The sequence below is a fragment of the Lathyrus oleraceus genome, chromosome 6, assembly GCF_024323335.1.
Source record: "Lathyrus oleraceus cultivar Zhongwan6 chromosome 6, CAAS_Psat_ZW6_1.0, whole genome shotgun sequence".
NCBI classification, from domain to species: Eukaryota; Viridiplantae; Streptophyta; class Magnoliopsida; order Fabales; family Fabaceae; genus Lathyrus; species Lathyrus oleraceus.
The window spans coordinates 471,164,988-471,186,383 of NC_066584.1; the positions used below are offsets into that span (position 1 = coordinate 471,164,988).

General features: G+C 37.1%; 1 protein-coding gene across 1 annotated transcript; it reads left to right on the forward strand.

Annotated features, from left to right (window-relative positions):
• The first annotated feature begins 18,026 nt into the window (after window positions 1-18,026).
• LOC127097916 (receptor protein kinase-like protein At4g34220) lies at window positions 18,027-21,114 on the forward strand. The gene is made up of 2 exons (XM_051036402.1): window positions 18,027-20,078; window positions 20,225-21,114. The coding sequence occupies exons 1-2, from the start codon at window positions 18,467-18,469 to the stop codon at window positions 20,923-20,925; spliced, it is 2,313 nt and encodes a 770-aa protein (XP_050892359.1). The 5' UTR covers window positions 18,027-18,466; the 3' UTR covers window positions 20,926-21,114.
• The last annotated feature ends 282 nt before the right edge of the window (window positions 21,115-21,396 follow it).

A 21,396-nucleotide genomic window follows, 5' to 3' on the forward strand; every position in this document is an offset into this window, starting at 1 on the left:
TTGATCGTTGGTTTTAATTACCATTTATGCAACGTTGTTGACTAATGACCATGTGGAACGCGCGCTAGGGACCATCTGATTTGCCACCTCAATTAATGAGGGAGATCAGATGGGTCACGTAATTTTGATTTTCTGAATTTTTATTTTAATTGCATTATTTTAAATAATTCATATTAAATTCAATATTGATCCAAAAAATATGGGACTTTCACCAAAAAAAATCAAATATTTTTCTCTTTCATATTCTGAATAAAAAATATTTTTTGGATCATTATTAATATTTTTCATGAATTAATTGAATTTGCATTTGTTTTTAATTGTTTAAAAATATTTTTAAATGTCCAAAAATTAAAAAAAAAATCTCCAAGGTTCTTTGACCTTGTTTGACCTATGATAAATCTCATGGCCATTTCTTTGGTGTTTTGATGAGATTTTAGGAATTGGACAAAACATATTTGATTTAAATGCACTATTTTATTATTTTTAATTAAATAAATGCCAATTATTTTTGTTGACTATTTGTATTGACTTGTTTGAATTTGCTTATTGTTGTTGGGCCTTGGTCAAGGTTGATTTGACTTTGTCAGATTAATATCATTGGATTTAGGGGATTAATGGAATGTACATTCCCTCTCCCAAAATGAATTAATGATATTAATATGGTAAAAGTCCTCATTTGACCAATTTGTGACTTTATTCATCCCCTTCCCACTTCATCTCATTCCTCTTCTTAATTCATTCATTCCATTTGGCCTATGACATCTCAAAGTCCTAATGCTAGTTGATTGAAAAATTAACATGAGTATGGATTAGATTAGGCCACACCTTTTGCATATTCTTTTTTGTGTGTGGTATATTTCATGAGCATAGTCCATTATACCATGTCTCTAACATGCATTAACACCAAAATTCTATTGCCCAGCCTCAAATAGTTGTGATGTCTACATAAGTCCAATTACGATTGCTTAACATAGCGCTAAATTTGTGACTTAAAAGGCATAAGTATTCTAGTTATTGAGATTGTAAGTCTCCCCTCTTTCATGGTATTGTGTGGAAACTTGGCCTTCTTTCCTTCCTTTGGAAGATGTTTTGGTTCAAGTGTTCATGCTTGTGATAAGTGGGTTGAGTGTTCTCTAAAGAATGTCTTGAAAAGCAAAAGCAAAACAAAACTAACTTCTAACCTACTAACTACTAACTTTTAATTTCAAGCTTTTACATCAATGCAATTTACTTCTAGCATTTTATTTCATTTTCCATTGTTCTTAGCATTCTAATTGTTTATGTTAATGTAATTTTCACTTTGTCCATTTGGACCATATTGTGTGATATATTTTGTTTGTGTACTTTGCTTGTTGGTGTGGTCTTTGACCATTAATGTACATAATAATAACAAAAACCCTAAAAAACTTTTGAGTGGACTGTTGGCTTGATCTTGGACAAATGGACTTAGAATCTAGGCAACCTTCCTATGCTAATGGACTTGGCCAATGCCAACTTGTTGAAGAATCAAGTGCTTGCAATTTGAAATTCATCTGATATATCCTTGAAGATCTCTCTAAGATTCATCTGCAACATGATCATTGTGTAGCTGTTATTTTGAACCTGTGACTTGTGGAATTCATCTGTTGCATTGGCTATTTTGAAGAAGATCATGGAATGGATAAGCTTGGATGAAGCCATCTTTATTTGATGCCTTTCTCTTCAAGATAATATAATTGTGCATTTGTGTTGCTTGACTCTAAAAAGTCCAAGGGAATTCTGGGTTTCTATTGACATTTTTGTCTATTGGATTGCTACCCATTTGGTCAGATCTTTTCAACTCTAAACTTTTAAATTTTATGCACAGGGTAGTCTCTTCATCTTCTCCCCATTTCTTTAATTTCAAAATCTCTCCCTCCATTTTCAAAATCTTCTTTGTGTGAACTATTTTTGTTCTAAACTTTGACCACTTTTGCAAAAGGATAGAAACTTTGGCCTTATGCCATTGCATTTTCAAACTTATTTTCTTAAATCAAACTTGTAAATAAATTTAAGTATACTGGACTTAAACTTTCAAAAAAAGCCAAAAAGAACTAACTCATTCAAACCATTTTAGGCCTTTGTGCCTGTCAAACTTAAATTTTGTTAAAATCAATGCATCCACTTTGAAATTTGTATCACGAACTACGAGGTTTTGATCCCTCATTTTTATGTTGGTACGTAGGCACAAGTCCGAAGGTCTTGTCAAACACAAAAATATAATTAATGAATTCTTTTCTCATCCCCCCATTCTATTTGTTTGTAAGCATCACTTTGTACAAAATACATATGCACACAAAAAGGGCTCCCTAGGAGTACCTAGGATACTTTGGGTGCTAACACCTTCTCTCTGTGTAACCAACCCCCTTACCTGTGATCTCTGACTTTTATTAGTTTTTATTTGAAAACTTCTTATCTTTTTTGGGTTTTGTTCGTACTTTTTCCCTTTTCCCTTGGAAACAATAAAAGCGCGGTGACGACTCTTGTTAATGGATCTCTAGCTTGTCAATAGCTTGATGATCATGAATTTCCCGCTATAGAAATCAAGTGGCGACTCTGCTGGGGAGTAGTCTCCAGTGGGTTTAGCCTACTTTTTGTGTGAATATATTTGTATATATGTGATGTTTGTATATATGTATGTGTGATATAATCTGCTTGTTGTGCTTGGTGATCTCTGAGTGGTGAGATAAGTTCTAACCCGAACTTGAGTGCAATTAAGATAGGAGGATGGTATAGTCATGTTTGACTTGTGTGGAGTAGTCCTTAACAAGTTGGCTTGAGATCCATCTGCTCAGTGGAGACTCCTTTGGATTTGGAAATGTCACACAAGTATTTGTGGTTAGGCGTTACTATCTCTAATTGGGTATGAGAAGCTGAGGACCTTAGAACGTCTAACCCATCTTGGCCTATTTAGGACGTAGTGCGGAAACTGTTCAAGTGTAGACTTGATAACAGTTGTTACACGATACTACACTCAGACGAGATGGAATTAAGACTCTGGGAACTTTTTAGAACATGATCTACAGGTTTTATCCTTACTTCACTCCTTTGGGATGGTTCTTACCCAGACCCCTTGCTCGTGACTTACAACAAACCCTTGATTCTTGGTTGATCCAATCAAGTCTTGTCAATATCAATGGAACTTGGGTGTTGATAAGGCGTAAACCATAATCCACCAAAATGGACGATTGATCTTGACAATGACTTGATTCATCCCTTGACCTTTGTTTGCCTAGTGTGTGATCCCTTATTTGTGATTGTTGCATTCATGCATTCATGCGCATCATGACATTCATCACACACAATTTCAAGGAACTAAGGTATTATTTGCGAATATTTTCAGACCACGGATTGTGGACGAAGGAACACTAAGAAGTACAGTTTCAGATGTCCAGATTTGAAAGAGCTAAGGAAGTTAGCATCTTTTGTATTAGATCCCTTAGACTTCAAACAACGTCATGGGAAGCTTCTGTCCATCTTGTCTGTTGATGTGGTTGAAGGACTTCTGAGTGTGTTAGTGTAGTCTATGATCCTCTCTACCATTGTTTCACTTTCCCATATTTTCAGCTTGTGCCTACATTGGAGGAGTATTCTCATCTTTTGGGGATACCTGTTTCTAATAGAGTGCCTTTTAGTGGATTGGAGGAGATTCCACGATCTAGTATTATTGTTGAAGCTCTTCACTTGAAAAATTCTGAGATAGAGGCTCATTGGGTTGCCATCTATTTTCCTCCTCAAGGAAGCTACTACTTTTGCTCAAGCCGGTAGTGTGGACACTTTTGAAGCTATCTTTGTGTTGCTCATCTATGGATTAGCTTTGTTCCCTAACATTGACGGTTTTGTTGATGTTAACGCCATTAGACTTTTCTTGATTGGGAATCATGTTCCTACTTTGTTGGGTGATATGTATTTCTCTTTGCATCTAAGGAATTCTAAGGGTGGTGGAAGGATTGTCTGTTGCATTCCTCTTCTGTACAAGTGGTTTATTTCGCACTTGCCACAGACACCTGCTTTTGTGGAGAACAAACAATGTCTAAGGTGGTCTCAGAAACTTATGTCTCTCACTAATGATGATATAGTTTGGTATGATCCGTCCTTAAGCAGTTTGGAGATTATTGATAATTGTGGTGAATTCTCTAATGTGCCTCTCATTGGTACACAAGGAGGAATTAACTACAACTCTGCTTTGGCTCGTCGTCAACTTGGGTTCCCCTTGAGAGACAAACCTAATAACACTTTGTTAGAAGGTCTTTTCTATCAAGAGGGTAAAGATCCCCAACATTTGAAGCAGAAGATTGTGCATGTTTGGCATAATGTGCATAGGAAAGAAAGATCCGAGCTTGGTCCGTGCAATTGTGTAGCTTTGGAAGCTTACACTCTTTGGGTGAAGAAGAGAGCTATGGAGTTGAAGATGCCTTATCCTTGTGAAAGACCTATGTCTATGGTGGTGGTTGAGCCATTAACTCTCCCTAACCAAGATATAGAGGAGTTGGAAGACGCGCTCGCCAAGATGAAGCAAGAGAAGGATATGTGGGAAGAGCGTTTCCGTGCTTTTAGCAAAAAGCATGAAGAGTTGCAGTTGGAGTCTAAGGACAAAGATGCACTGATTGAGCTACTTAAAGACCGAGTGACGAAGAGACAGAGGGAGCCAGAGGTTTCATCTTCTAGCATGTCTCAGTCTTCCATTGCTTGGAAGAAGATTGTTGACCAGCTTGTCCTCGAGAAGACTCGGATGAAGGATTCTTTTGAGACCGAGATCCGTCGCATTCGAAGGAAGTACGCGCCTTCAACCAGATCTTCTGACATTGTTGTTAGGGATCCTTAGGATGACTAGCCTCCTTTTCTCTTGTATCTTTTATTTTGGTTTCTGAAATTGTACTCAGTGTAATCCTTCCAATTTATATAAAAGGAGATTTTTGGTCATATCAAATTGTTGCAATCGCCATTTAAATATTATATATTTGCAAATGATATAGTAAGTTCCTTGAAAAATAAAAAAGCATTGCATTTCATGCATCATTTGCATAAGCATGTTTTTGCCAAGTGTCTGATTGATGTTTCTTCTGTGCTTTAGCCAAGCTGACTCACCGGTACAATACCGGAGCCAATCATCTGAGAATTATGGAACATCTAGAGAAAGAGAATAAAGAGCTGAAGTACGAGATCGCCCGACTGACTGCCATGATGGAGTCAGTTCTTGCTGCTTAGAGTCAAACTTCTCCAACGCCTGCAACTCCTCCCGCGAGGACTGTTACTTCAGAAGTGGTTACCTCTACCGTGCCTGCTGCTACCGCCCACTTCACGCCGAACCTTCCTACCAGATTCCTATGGGGAATGTCGCCCAACTTTGTGCCAGAAGGCTTTGCGCCTACCTTTGCTTCCATGCCGGCATCTAGCCCAGTCATGTCCGTGGCACCTCCAGTTGTACACACTTTGCCTCGTGTAGAGGATACCATTTATCATTCCGAGCCGTCTGAGGGTCCGGATGTGTATGAGAAGATGGACGAAATGAAAGACCAATTTCTTGAGTTGCGCAAGGAATTGAAGACACTAAGAGGTAAGGATCTGTTTGGGAAGAGTGTTGCAGAGTTGTGTTTGGTACCCAATGTCAAAATCCCGGTGAAGTTCAAAGTGCTTGACTTTGAAAAATATAAGGGGAACTTTTGTCCTCTCAGTCATCTTATGATGTATGCCCGCAAGATGTCAACTCAGACTGATAATGACCAATTGCTTATTCACTACTTCCAGGATAGCCTGACTGGTGCTGCACTTCGTTGGTACATGAGGTTGGATAGTGCAAGCATCTGCACTTTCAACGACTTAGGAGAGGATTTTGTGAAGCAATACAAATATAATATGGACATGGCATCGGATAGAGACCAGTTGAGGTCTATGTATCAGAAGGACAAAGAGACATTCAAAGAGTATGCGCAAAGATGGAGGGAGTTGACTGCCCAGATCACTCCTCCTTTGGAGGAGAAAGAGATTACAAAGATCTTCTTGAAAACTTTGAGTTCATTTTATTATGAATGCATGATCGCTAGTGCCCCCAGTGATTTTACCGAAATGGTAAATATGGGGATGAGACTTGAAGAAGGAATCTGTGAAGGACGTTTGTCAAGAGATGAGGCGTCAACAAGTAAGAGGTATGGCAGTAGTTTCAGCAGGAAGAAAGACAATGAGACCAATGCAATTACCAGTGGGAGGCAGAGGAGGCCTCAGATCAGAAGAAATCCACCACCCCGTTAATATCATCATCATCAAGTGTCATCAGTAATTCCAGTATTTTCTAATCAACAAGCAACACCAATTCAACAACAATAACAACATCAACGTCAACAACAACAACCTTAACAAAGAACGAACACCTAGAACAACAACAATATCAACAACAACCAGCATCAACAAAACTTTGAGAGGAAGAAGGTCTCTTTTGACCCGATTCCGATGTCGTATGCAGAGTTGTATCCCCCGCTAGTTCTCAAGAACTTAATTCAACCGATCAATCCACCGCAGATCCCAGAACCACTTCCCTGGTGGTATAAACCTGAGCTCCATTATGCTTTTCATCAAGGAGCACCCGGCCATGATATTGAAAACTGTTATCCATTGAAATATGAGGTTCAAAAGCTTATGAAGAGTGGTATGGTGTCCTTTGAGGACCGCCCGCCAAATGTGAAAGCGAACCCTTTTCCTGCTCATGGGAACTCTTCAGTGAATATGGTGGACAGTTGTCCTGGAGAATTCAAGGTTTTTGATGTCCGGTTTATCCGAAGATCCTTGGTGCAGATGCACAAGGATATATGTATGGTGAGTGACTGTGAACATGACCATGATGGTTGTGTTATTTGTAATGTGAACCCAAGAGGGTGTGATGTGGTGAAAAGGGACATCCAACGTCTGATGGATGAAGGCATGATCCAGATTGTTCAATCCCGTCATGTAGATGACGACGTCAATGTCATAGTGCCCGTTTTCAAGCAACAAGAGCGGTTGATAAGTAAGTATGATAGCAGCAATAATAAGAATGTTAATCAAAGATCAGTATCGCCGTTCGTAATACGATTAGTGGGCCCAGTCCCGTATTCATCTGATAAGGTTGTACCGTACCAGTATAATGCTACAATGATAAAGAATGGTCAAGAGGTCATGTTACCTACGACTAGTTCAATAGTGAACATTGCTGATGTCACGAAGGTGACCCGCAGTGGTCGAGTGTTTGGGCCGGTAGTCCCAGAGGAAGCAATTGTTAGTAAGAAGGCGGAGGCACCTAATGTAGATCTGGTTGGTTGTTCAAAGGATAAGTCTGGTGAATCCAGCAACTTGAAAGCCAACGATGATGATGAGGTACTCCGATTGATAAAAAGGAGTGAATTTAATGTGGTTGAGCAGCTTCTCCAGACTCCCCCAAAGATTTTTGTGTTGTCTCTGCTTTTGAATTTTGAAGCGCACAGAGAAGCACTACAGAGAGTTCTTGAGCAAGCATATGTAGAGCAAGATATTATTGTGGATCAGTTCGATCACATTGTGGCTAACATCACTTCATGTAATAATTTGAGCTTCTGTGATGAAGAACTCCCTGTGGAGGGAAGAAATCATAATCTGGCCTTGCATATTTTAATGAACTGTAAGGAAGATGCTTTGTCAAATGTGCTTGTTGACACCGGTTCATCACTCAATGTGCTTCCGAAGTCAACTTTGTCAAAGCTATCTTACCAAGGAGCGCCCATGAGGTATAGCGGGGTAATTGTCAAAGCCTTTGATGGCTCGCGTAAAATGGTAATTGGTGAAGTGGACCTTCCAGTCAAGATAGGTCCGAGTGATTTTCAGATTACTTTTCAAGTAATGGATATCCACCCGGTAGAGGTCTCCGAAGATCATTGAACAACACTATATCCTCGTTGAAAAATGCTCAGAAGATCATTGAAGAAGGAACTGTTGATTAGTGGGGGCGCATGGTAGAGGTCTCCGACAACAAGGGCAGAACCGGTTTGGGGTTCCATAAAGGCTCATCAACTGTTAGATCTGAAGATATGCAACTTAGCTTCCGTAGCGGAGGGTTCATTCATGGCAATGAACAACACTTAGATGATGTGTTATAGGATAGCGAAGAGGAAAACTACACCAACTTTGTAATGCATGGAAGGACATGCAACAATTGGATTGCCGTTGATATTCCTGTTATTTTTCATCGATCTAAGTAATTGCTTTTATATTTTAAAATTCCTTCTCCTATGCCTAAGGGAGAATTGAATATTGTTTGGGCATTTTTAAATTGATCATCAATAAAATTAATTCTATTCATCCACATCTTTGATGTTTGTTTTTACTTTTTGCTTTATTCTGAAAATGGTAATCATAAAAAAAACATAAATAAACAATATAATTATCCATCTGCATAATATTTGGTCACAAATTCACTTCTCTAAAATCAAAATATCAAATCATTATGCAGGTTGGTTCCTAACCCCATTGAATACAATGATCCTTCTCCTTCTCCAAATTTTGAATTCCCTGTGTCTGAGGTCGGGGAGGAAAGTGATGTAGAAGTGAGTGATGAATTATCTCGTCTTCTTGAGCAAGATGAAAAGATTATTCAGCCGTTCGAAGAGCAGAATGAGCTAGTCAACTTGGGTTCTGAAGATGATGTGAAGGAAGTCAAGATTGGGTCTCGATTGTGTCCAGATGCTAAGAAGGGGTTGATTGATCTTCTTCGAGAGTATTCAGATGTGTTTGCTTGGTCCTATCAAGACATGCCTGGGTTGGATTCTGAGATTGTAGAGCATAGATTGCCGTTGAAGCCAGAATGTCCGCCAGTCAAGCAAAAGTTGAGAAGAACGCATCCTGATATGGCTGTGAAAATCAAAGAGGAAGTTCAAAAGTAGATTGACGTCGGCTTCCTTGTGACCGTTGAGTATCCGCAATGGGTGGCCAATATTGTGCATGTACCGAAGAAAGATAGAAAAGTCCGCATGTGTGTCGACTATAGAGATTTGAATAAGGCTAGTCCAAAAGATGATTTACCTCTGCCACACATTGATATGTTGGTAGACAATACTGCTAAATTCAAAGTCTTTTCATTTATGGATGGATTTCTCGGATATAATCAGATCAAGATGGCCCCCGAAGATATGGAAAAGACCACATTCATAACACCATGGGGAACATTCTGTTATAGAGTGATGTCTTTCGGTCTAAAGAATGCTGGTGCAACTTACCAGAGAGCAATGACTACTCTTTTTCATGATATGATGCATAAAGAGATTGAAGTTTATGGATTTCCACCTTTTGCCTAGGGATTTTTCACTATATTAGGAGAGTTTCTACCAAATAAAAGATCATCTTGGAACGAGGCAAACACAACATTGTCAGACAAGCAAGGATTATATAGGTCAAGGAATTCGGAGAGCGGAAGGTTTTCATGAGCGAAAGCAATTGAAGATCCAAGTCATCTAATTACTTGTAATGTGTATTTTTTATCCTGAATTTGTTTTGAACAATATGAGTAACTAAACCCCTCAATGCTAGGGGGTGTCCTTGATTTAGGATTGTAATGACTATGAGTTTACGATTGCATTTATAATATTGTTTTTACGGTAATCTTTTGATGTGTTTAATGTTTTCTCTTTTGGACCAATCGAGATTGTTGTATGGTTATCAATAAGTATGGACCGTCATTGATAAGGTTTTCATTAGATTACTCTGCAGTAGATATCACCTAGGACTAGGGATACCCTGTATGGATCAGGGCATTCTTGATATAATAAAGCTTAACTTCACCCCCAATTGCCTATGGACATAGAAATTAGGGTAGAATGATTAAAGGTTTTCTCACCGAGGACTTGGGAGAAAATACCCTTAAGAAGTGGAAGTAATTGATATTTATTGATGCAATAGTGACTCAGAATTGTTATAGGGATAAATCATACACCTTCCCTGACATTGTTCCTCATACCTTGCAAACCCTTATTTTTATAGTATTATTTTCTTTTGCCTTTATTTCTATATCTGAATCCAAAACCCCCAACCATAGTTTTTGTTTAATTGAATGATAATTGGAACTTGATATTGACTTGCAGTCCTTGAGATCGACATTCGGGGAATTTCCCCTTTATTACTATAACATGCAAAATAGTATAAGAGAGTTATTCTATTGCACACAACTCTTTTGAAAGTTCTTTTCAACAGGTGGAATATTTTATCCCATAAGGCCTATCTCACGAGAATAAGTTTGCCTTGACCAAATGATGGAGTATTGGAAACCAGACTATTTGACATATTAACCGTTTTCTTCTTCTCTTTTTAAACCATGTTCTGGTGTGATTATATCTAGTGTGCTTCTATCTTTAGTGAATAAGTAAATTTTATGGTTCCTGCTTTGCAGTTTGTATGTCAATTTTGGCTATATACAATTATTTTTACCTATTTATGTGACATTGCTTTAAGTACCAAGTTTATTGCTCTAGGAGATAGCTTATTTTCTGAGATCGTGCTCGAAGTTTGTTGGACATATATGGGGTCTTTCCTGACCGAGGAACGATACCATTTCCTTTCCCCCATGTGAAAACTTGGTTAGAGGTTGATGTGATAGGGAATCACCTCGACCTATGGAGTGGCTAGCTACAAATAGGAGGTTGATCTTGTTATTCCGACTTTGAGGTTTTTATCTTTAGTTGTGCACTTGCATTATGGAGTTTTAATTTCTTTTGTCATACGCTTGGACTGTTTGTGAGAGTTCCATGACATTATTATGCTTGGGGTTTTGACTGCTTTGGTCGTTTACCCTTGAGATTTTATTATCCTTAGTCACCACATGGAAAACGATAATTTTTAGAGAAATCATATTTATTCTTGCTTGAAGAAATATCATTACATCATAGCAATAATTCTGCATTTTACACATGAAATAAGAGAATATTTAACAAGTGGATTGACCATTGCTTATTGTCCTCTGGTTTGTTAATGCAAACTAGTGTTCTCAGATTCAACCTTCATCTAATATTGTTTCTTGTAACTTAAAGCTAAAATAATTTATAATGTACATATTGGGAACCCTTAACCTTTTTCGGGGAGGACCAATTGCCATTTCCCCCAATTGTCTAATAAGGGAGGCCACGTTAATCTCTATAACCTTTTCCTCATCTTTCCTGTTCTGAACACATTGTACGGTCTTATGTAACCTTTATGGTACTTCAACTTGATGTGTACCAAGGAATATATTACATCTAGTATTGTAATAAAATGTCTACCAAAATATAGTTATAGACGCTTCTGCATGGAACCACCAAGAATTATAAGTTGACACTCCTATTGTCCATCCATTCTCCCAAGGTGAGCATCAATTTAATGTATCCATAGGGACGAGTTACTGTGTCATTGAAAGCCTAGAAATAAGACCCTTCATATGACCATAACTTCTATTTTCTCAACCCATGTTTTTAAAAAAGCTCCACATACATGATGTTACAAGAACTTGTGTCTTTGATGAGGATCTTGGACATATCACTGTTTGACATGGAAACTATTATTACCTTAGGAAAAATCTCATTTGGGATTCCACCCACTTTCTCGTTATCCAAAAATCCAAGGACAAGCCTTTCCTGCTTTTCGGATGAAGTGTCTCTTTCTTCCTTTCTAACGGCCATCAACTTGGTAATCCTTCATTTAATGGTCCCCTTGGAAGATTTATCCGGCCTAGGAAATCCACTCGTGATAGAAGCAATGTATTGGCATTTTCTCTTTCGGTATTCCTTTTCTTCAATGTTGTCCCTTTTTTGTCAACTCCACGATGAAGTCTTTTAGATGAAAGCATGTGTTAGTATTATAGTTGTGACTCTTATGGAAACGAAAATACTTGGACTTATCCATCCTTGAGGATTCCTTAACCAGATAGGGGTTCTTTATCCCGACTTCTTTAAACTCGGTATTGGCGCACTCTCGCCAAATGTTATCCCTGAATTGTTCAAATGAGTGTTTGAGGAGAATCTAGCTCGAGACCCTCGCTCGATGTAGTCTCTTCGACTATTGTTATCATTTTCTGAGGTCGGGTAATATTCAGAGTTACCAGTGTTATGAATATGTACCCTTTCTTTTCTATGAGATCTTTTCCCAATTCATATAGGGTTCCACCCTATTCAGCAAGTCACTTAAACTACAAGCTCCCTCGAGCCCTATTTTCTCCCAGAACATGAGTTCCAACCTTAAACCTTTCTTAAATATCCACCACTTTAGCTTGTCATTTGTACCTCCCACTGCCATGACCACTTTACTAATTCGTTAAATGTATTCACATACAATTTATTTCTTCCCTCGCGTGATCCCACTAAGGACTACCATACTTGTAGGAAGTCGCTTATGGGCTGTAAAATAGGCAGTGAAAGAGTCGCGTAGATCCTTACATGACTCAATGCTTCCATCTATAAGGATCTTATACCAAGTCATGACAATTCTACTGGATAGTTAATGAAAAGAGCTTACACTTTACTGCCCCATATGTGTGGTAACAGACCAACCTATTATTAATATGCTCTACATGCTTGTCAAGGTCCTCGATCCTGTAGTAGTTGGCCAATAATATAGGTTTCTCCAATGATCTAGGGATTTTCCTATCAAGGATATGTGCAGACAATAGGTTCCTTTTTTTGTTTAGCAATAGGAACATCCATGTGGTACCTTTCTCTCCTATAGGAATGTGCCAATGACCTACAACAACTAAGAGCTTCAGGTGGAGTATGGCTCCTTCCCCTTTCCTCAGATTTATGAGGATGATTATGATGTTCCTTACTTTGGTGGCATCTTGAAGGCCATGGATTAAATTTTAGTGGTATGGCTTATCTGGTGGGGATTGGCTCTAGTATCCCGATGAGAGTGCCATGAGAATTTGTTCCTCGTATGTTGCTATCTCTTTAAGGGGGATATTAAAAGTTTTCTTCAATTTTTAGGATCATGTCTGCTAGGAATTAGCACTTATGTTTATGCACCAAGTATTACACATTGTTATATAGGTCAGTGGCTTTTTGCATTCCAAGATTGGCTTGCAACAATTGGAAATTAGAGAGCATATCTTGTCTAGGTACTAGAGTTTGTAAATAAGGCCGATTCAAAGGTTCACCTTGATGAGGTAGAGGAAAATGCTAAGAAATTTGAAAATCTTTGAATCCTCCCATGTTGCTTCTTGGAGGAGCCAAATCTTTCAGCGGTGGAATGGAGGGAGAAGTTTCTAAGATTGTATCTTCTATATTAGGTGCATGAGTATGAGACTTAATAGCTTTAGGAGTTGGATAAGTGACTTTAGAATATGGAGTTACTTTCAAACTCATCATACCTTTGAGAGTTTGTTATCAGATTGTTCAGGAAGAGGTCAATTTTTGTAAGGAAAAATTAAAGATCTAGATCTGATAAATGGTTTTTATTTGTGGAACTTATAGGAATCTGACTTTGATTCCCATAAAAGAGTTGTTGTTCAGTTCATAACTAGAAATGATCGATGGAATGATGATATAATGCCTTATTACAGTGAAGTTGCACTTCTAGTGCGGTGGAGAGAGAGAGATGACATGTAAGGTTGTCACTCCAACGCCCAAGTCAGTGAGAGAGTAAAGAGTAATGTGAGAGTGTGAATGAATGTGAATACCTGAAATGGTACGTTTTCCTCTTTATATAATCGGTTAAAAAAGTTTGTGTAAGGTGAGGCGCATTGTGATGATAGCCTTTGACCTAGATTTGTGTGAAACATGTGACTCACTTATTTATGTTCATTGTGATGATAAACCCCTTTTATTTTCTAACAGTATTTGTACTTAATGTTTTTTGTTCATTAATGAATGAGTGAAATGATATCAAATAGTGTTTAAAAACTAACCGTAGTTAACAAGATTGTACCAAATATTATTGGAGACTATTTATATTTCTAGATATATGGCATACTTAGTTGTGACAAGAGTATTTTAACGTTTGTTCTAACATTTGCCAATTCCAACTTTTCCAAAGATATTGGAGGATGGTAATTTGACGAAGAGGGTTTTGTAGCAAGACATTGTCCACAATTATTTTGTTAGAGTAGTCATGATATAGGGGAAGATAATTATGTAATATAATGTAAAGATAAGGTTTTCATTTATGTTGTAACAAATATTTTTATTAATGGAAAGTTAGTTATAAATTGATACAATTGTTTGCATTTATAACAACAAACATTTGACCTGCTATAAAATATTTTGATACACTTAAGATGATAGGTGTTAGTCTTGAAGATAAACACAATTATAAACTTAGCTTTAACTAGACTTACTCTAATACCCCCTCACCCCCACCCCATATGCACACACAAACTCATGGGGAACCAGGAAACTTGAGTTTGTGTCTTAAAGTAATGAATTTAGTGGATGTTATGGGCTTAGTAAGGGCATGTGCCTACTATTCAGTGCCAGGTATATGGAGAACTTGAAGTTTCTTCGCCAAGATCTTCTCCCTGACAAAAAAAAGGCAATATCCATATGCTTTGTTCTAGAGGGCTTGATAGGATTATAAGCCATTAGAACTGTTGATTGGTTATCACACATGACTATAGGGACCTCAATGGAGAAAAATAATTATTTAAGAAGAGTTTAAACCCAAAGTAAGTTAACATATTCTTGAGCCAAGCTTATAAAATCTACCTCATTGCTTGACATGGTCACAACATGTTGTTTTCTGGACCACCAAGAGATAAGATTAATTCCAAAATTAATTGATGCCTTGAGTACTTATTCTATCATCAAAGGAAGCCCAATCAGAATCACAAAAAACTCTAAGAGAGTGGGAACTTCTAGTTTAGAGAAGAGAAAGATGGAGGCCATGTCCAATAGTACCCTTAAGGCACCTTAGAATTCTCTTTATAGAAATCTAGTGAGATTTAAGGAATGTGACATAAATTAACACACCTTGTTGAAGAATAGGCAATGTCAAGTTTGTTGATTATAGCATACTGTAGAACACCCATAACAAACTTGTACATGTAAGGACCATGCAGGGTAGCAGAGCCAGTCTTGGTTAGTTTGCAATTAGAAAGCACTGGAGTCTTAACATGGTAGGATTAAAGCATGCTAGTTTTCTTAAGTTAATCCCTAATGTACTTGGACTGAGTCAAGAGAAAGGAATCATGATATGCTTGCTTCACTTCAATACCTATAAATTAATATAGGTCGCCAAGGTGATTGAAAGAGAAAGCCATATTAAGTATTGTGATTATGTCTTGCAAGAGAGAGGTCGAGTTGTCTATTAGTATGATATCTTCTACATACACAAGTATATATATTGTGTGACCATTAGAGAAATAAGTAAAGAGGAGAGGATCACACTCGTTGGCTTTTAATTGAAGTTGGATTAGGGAAACTTGGAGCATCTCAAACCATTTCATATGGGGCTTGTTTGAGGTCATGGAGGGCTTTGTTAAGCTTGCATACAAGGGAGGGATTAGAACCTTTAAAACCCTGATGTTGATCCATATAAACTTTTTCATCAAGCAACCCATTGAGAAAGGCATTGTTAACATAAAGTTGTTGAATGGACCATTTGTGAGTGATGGCAATGGTGAAAATAACCCTAATAGTGATTGGTTTAACCACTGAAGATAAATTCTCATTGAAATCAAAGTCTCGTCTTTTATGCAAACTATATGCCATAAGTATGTCCTTGTACCTATTGATTGACCCATCAGGGTTTTCCCTGACTCTAAAGATCCATTTGCATCCAATGGCTTGTCTTTGAGAAGGTAGAGAGACAACAATACAAGTGTTATTTTGAATTAGAGAACTATACACAACTTGGATAATTGACTTCCATTACAAGTTAACAAAGGCTCGCTTAACTGTTTTATGCTCAGAATGGACGACCAACTGTCTGAGTTCAAGTCTTGGTTGAGAGATATCACAATTGCTCCTAGTTTACATATCATGAGAGTTAACATGTCTATGTTGAGCATGTATGACGTTGGATGGAATAAACATATGGCTTTTTGTTGAGGAAGTAGTGGTTGTGTCATTAGACTGATGGTTGTGTCACTAGAGTGAGTTGAACATGTGTCACTAGGCTGAGTTGAAATTAGAGACAAAGATTCATGAGGTAATACTCACTCGTGAGAGGGCTCATTTGTAGATGTTGACATCTATGAGGAATGACTTTGTGAGACTGACACAAGTATGACATGATCAGGAGTGATAGTGGGAGGCTAAAGGGACTCAGGCCAAGAAGAAGTATTGTGTTCTAAGGATGAGAATTGTACAAGACTATTTGGATGAGTTAAGATTGAGGGGTTAAGATAGATGGGTGGTAAAGAGATGCTTGTTGAAGGAGATACATTTGAGACAGACTTTGGAGAAAAGGTGAAACCTAGACTCATTAAACAAAACATCTTTGGAGTACCCAAGAGGATAGACATGTATATCCCTTGTGTGAGGTGGAGTACTCAAGAAAAAGACACTCGTGTAACCCAAAATCTTACTCATGAGCACTGTAAGGACTTAGGAGAGGGGGAAATGCACACTCAAACACTCTTAAATATTTGTAGACAAGTTTAATGTTAAAGAGGAGAATGTGGGGAACTTGAAAATTAATTGAGGAGGAAGGTGAGGGGTAAGGAGGCTTGACTCAAGAAGGTAATGCACAACTCAACAATGTTCCTATGTTTACTCTCAACCACACTATTTTGGTGATAAGTGTAAAGACATATGATCCTATGGACAATACCTAAGTCAAGTAGGCATTTAGTAAATGGCCTAAATTCACGTCCCAAATTAGATCGAATAACCTTAATATGAAAACCACGTTGAAGCTCAACCATATTTTTGAATTGTTTAAATGTTAAGAGGACTTCAGTATTAGACTTAAGAAAAAATCTAGATAAACCTAGAACAAGCATCTACAAATGACATATAATACTTGAAACTCAAAATTGAAGAATTAGAAGATGGCCCCCTAAATCCCTATATATAACAAGTTTAACCATACAACAAGTTTATCTGGTGTGCGAGGCTGGAGAGTGTAATTTATGAGTTTTACACATACAACAAGTTTAACAAAACAAATAATTCTCTTTATTATTGAAAGAGATACAAATCATTCTCTTTATTATTGAAAAAGGTTATCTGATTGAAATAGGGAATAATCTTGGTGGAGACTTTATCGCAACCATGGAAGAGACCTATATCACATCTATCAATCAGATACCATAATAGAATGCAAAGATAGAGTTTCCATTTCTATTGTTATAAACTTTTTTATTAATGGAAAGTTAGTTGCAAATTGATACAACTGTTTGCATTTATAGCAATTAATCTACTATAGCAAGTTTTGATATACTCAAGCTGACATGTGTCAATTTTAAAGATGAACACAATTCCAAACTAAGTTTTAACCCGTCTCAATAGAATATTGTGAATTCAAAAGAGATTCATCATACAAAAATAGACGTATGATACTCGTTTTTTAATTAAATTTTCTAGACGTTAATTATATTAATAGAATTGTCATTATAGTCTCTTTTCGTTGTCCAACATATATAAGGATTTTAGTTTTATAGAGAAAAACAAATCTCTCTTGCAATATAGAGAACTATATATGTCTTTCCCATCCTCCATTTTCTCTTCCTCTTAGCTCTAAAGATATATAAATAGATATTAGTAAGTTTTTCTTAACAAGAAGTACTCTTCAACCGATATTGGTCCTAAAGTATAACATCATAAAATGTTATAAAAACTTACTTCAAATAAAAATAAACTAAAGTTTGTTATAAAACCAAAATGCGGTGTGTCTGATACTTTTCACACATGACTCGTGCTTAGGACAGTACAAGGACTATAGTTTATTCTCCAAGAAAGCATAGACTAAAAACAATCATACACCAATAAAATTAAAACATTGTTCTGACATCTGCAAAACACTCTAGCACCTTTGAATATAATTTTAATTCCTAAAAATTTGTGCATTTCCTTCTGTCTTAAAAAACCAGTAAAATCACCCTCTTAAAATTTTCATTTTTCACCCAGACACAAAAATTATGGGCTCCAACTCACATAGGTGTCTTGTAGTATCATTTAGATTCCTTTCTGTTCCATTTTCCAATTATTTCTATAAGTAATTTTTTGTTTTTTTCTAACATGCCAGAGATAGTTGGTACAGCAAAACCATATATCCCACTTTTATCATCTTTACTTCAGTTAGGTTCATTTCATCTCTATCAACTGCACAAAGTAAGACATTTGTCTTTGCTTTCTGCTACCTTTCGTTTCTCCATACTCTTTTATTCATTTTTCATTCTGTAACAACTTCACAAAGATTTGGTGAACAGAATAGAACAAAAATATTGTAGTTAGTAACCATACCCTTTTGCTTCTTTTTTTTGTCTTCATTGTTCTTTTTCTACATCATATGAACTTGTTCTTGCAATTGCAATGTGTCATAGTGAATCATCATGATGAAACTTAACACCCTATTGAGTTTTCCATCTTTTCTTGTTCTTCTATTTCTTCAATATTCAGTTGCTCTTAACTCTGATGGAATTTTCCTGCTGAAGTTCAGATACTCTATCCTCAGTGACCCTTTATCAGTCTTTGAAAACTGGAACTATGATGATGCAACTCCATGTTCATGGCATGGAGTTGCATGTAGTGGACTAGGATCTCCTAATACACCTGATTTCTTCAGAGTAACTAGCTTGATTCTTCCTAATAGCCAACTACTTGGTTCCATTGCAGAAGATTTAGGCTTTATTCAAAACCTTCATCACATTGATCTCTCAAACAATTTCCTCAATGGTTCATTACCAAACTCTATCTTCAACTCTTCGCAACTACAGTTCCTTTCACTCTCCAACAATGTCATCTCAGGTAAACTACCTGAGTTGGTTGGTTTATCAACAAACCTACAAATTCTCAACCTTTCTGATAATGCCTTTGTTGGGTCTATCCCAGAAAACCTAACTTCTCTACATAATCTAACAATTGTTTCTCTAAAAAGTAACTATTTTTCTGGTGAAATCCCAAATGGTTTCAACTCTGTTGTGATTCTAGATCTGTCCTCAAACCTACTCAACGGTTCTCTCCCAAGTAGCTTCCAAGGAGAAAATCTTCAATACTTGAACCTCTCTTATAATAAACTCTCTGGAGCAATTCCACAAACATTTACAAGGCACATTCCGGAAAAATCTACAATTGATCTCTCATTCAACAACCTAACAGGACCAATCCCTGAATCTTTGTTCAATCAAAAAACAGAATCACTCTCTGGAAACTCTGATCTATGTGGAAAACCTCTGAAGATTCTTTGTACTATTCCATCTACCATGTCTACTGCACCACATATCACAAACTCATCTTCACCAGCAATTGCAGCCATACCAATAACAATAGACTCAACACCAGGAAATAACACAAACACAACAACTACAACAACAACTAGCGGTGGTTCTCAGAACAGTCTAAAACCTGCTACAATAGCTGCCATTGTTGTTGGAGACATAGCAGGCATGGCAATTTTGGCTCTTATCATTCTCTTTGTATATCAACAAAGAAAGAAAAGATATCCAAAATCAACCACTGTACTTCAAGAGACCAAAGTCTCAGAAACGGTAGCTAAACAAGAACAACAAGACGTGAAAACACACTCACTTCATTGTTCTACATGCTGTTTAACAACTAAACAAGAAGAAACATCAGAAGCAACAACCTCCGATGACAGTGACCGCGACATCGGGAACCTTCCGAAAGAAGGCACACTCGTAACGGTAGACGGCGAGACTAAGATGGATTTGGAAACATTATTGAAGGCTTCAGCTTATATACTCGGAACAAGCCGTGCGAGCATTGTGTATAAAGCAGTTTTACAGGATGAAAGAGTTTTCGCTGTTAGAAGGATCGGCGAATGCGGTGTGGAAAGAATGAAAGAGTTTGAGAATCAAATTCGAGTTATCGCGAAGATTCGTCATCCGAATTTGGTTAAGATTCGCGGTTTCTGTTGGGGTGAAGATGAGAAGCTTGTTATCTCTGATTTTGTTCCTAATGGCAGCCTCTCCGCTATTGGTTACAGTAAGTCCATACTACTTTTCTTTGCATTCAGTTTTGAATTATAAACATTTATTTTTTAGATTTATTGAATAACTGATGTAAATGTTAAATGATTTTTTTAAATTCATTGAATAATTAATATATCTGATGTGATTGAGGATGTTTAGGAAGAGGAGGGTTGTCGCCGATGAACTTATCTTTGGAGATTCGGTTGAAGATAGTGAAAGGGGTGGCAAGAGGACTTGCTTACATTCATGAGAAGAAACATGTGCATGGAAATGTTAAACCAAGCAACATTTTATTAAGTTCAGAAATGGAACCTATTATAAGTGATTTTGGACTTGATTTGCTTCTTTTGAATGATGTCAACCATAGAGGAAACGGTTCAGCTAGACTATTAGTGAACCAGAAAAACCAACAGCAACAAGAGTTTCTCATTGGTTCGACTCCGAGTCCGTATACGACAATGGGGTCATCTTCGTCGACAAGTGGTGGTGGTTGCGGTGGTGGTGGTGGTCAAGTACAACAATATCAAGCACCGGAATCTTTTCAAAATATTAAACCAAACGGTAAAATGGATGTGTATTCGTTTGGTGTCGTTTTGTTGGAGCTTTTTAGTGGGAGGGTTTTCTCGGACCGGGAATTGGACCAGTGGTCTGTTCCGGTTGGTTCGGTTGAAGAGGAAAAAAACCGGGTTTTTAGGTTGGTTGACGTGGCGATTAAGCATGAGATAGAAGGTAGAGAAAATGTGGTGTTCACGTGTTTGAAATTGGGGTTGAATTGTGTTTCCCTTGTCCCACAAAAGAGACCGTCCATGAAAGAAGCATTTCAAACCTTAGAGAAGATCTGGACCGTTGGTTTTAATTAATTGTTTTCTTGTAATGATAATGATGTAACTTGATTGAACCCTGTTTTGAGATCAATGTGTTTAGCTTTTTTCCAACTTTTGTTGAGTTGAAATTGGTTTGAACAAAGGAAAGATTGTTGGAAAGATGTGTTTGTTTATTAGATGTCATTGTAGCTTTGACGGGTGAATGGAATCTTTTTGTGAATGGAACCTTTTTGTCTTTATATATAAGTTGCTTTCGGTGGAGATTATGGGCAATCGGCATGGGGGGTGGCTATCTTAGATAGTGCATCTCACTTGTGCTCTACCAAATTTTAGAAACATAATGTTGTTATTAAAACTTAAAAGACCTATGTTAATGGCGAATCTTGTTCATAGTTTGGTACTAGTGTAATTATGATTTAAATTAAATGTAACTTAGCTATCAATGTTTAAAGTTGGTCTATTTATATATATATATATATATATATATATATATATATATATATATAT

Coding starts and splice junctions, on each gene's coding strand:
- LOC127097916 (XM_051036402.1), top strand. CDS start 18,467: ATGATGAAACTTAACACCCTATTGAGTTTTCCATCTTTTCTTGTTCTT. Junction 20,079..20,224: donor CCTCTCCGCTATTGGTTACA/GTAAGTCCATAC, acceptor GAGGATGTTTAG/GAAGAGGAGGGTTGTCGCCG.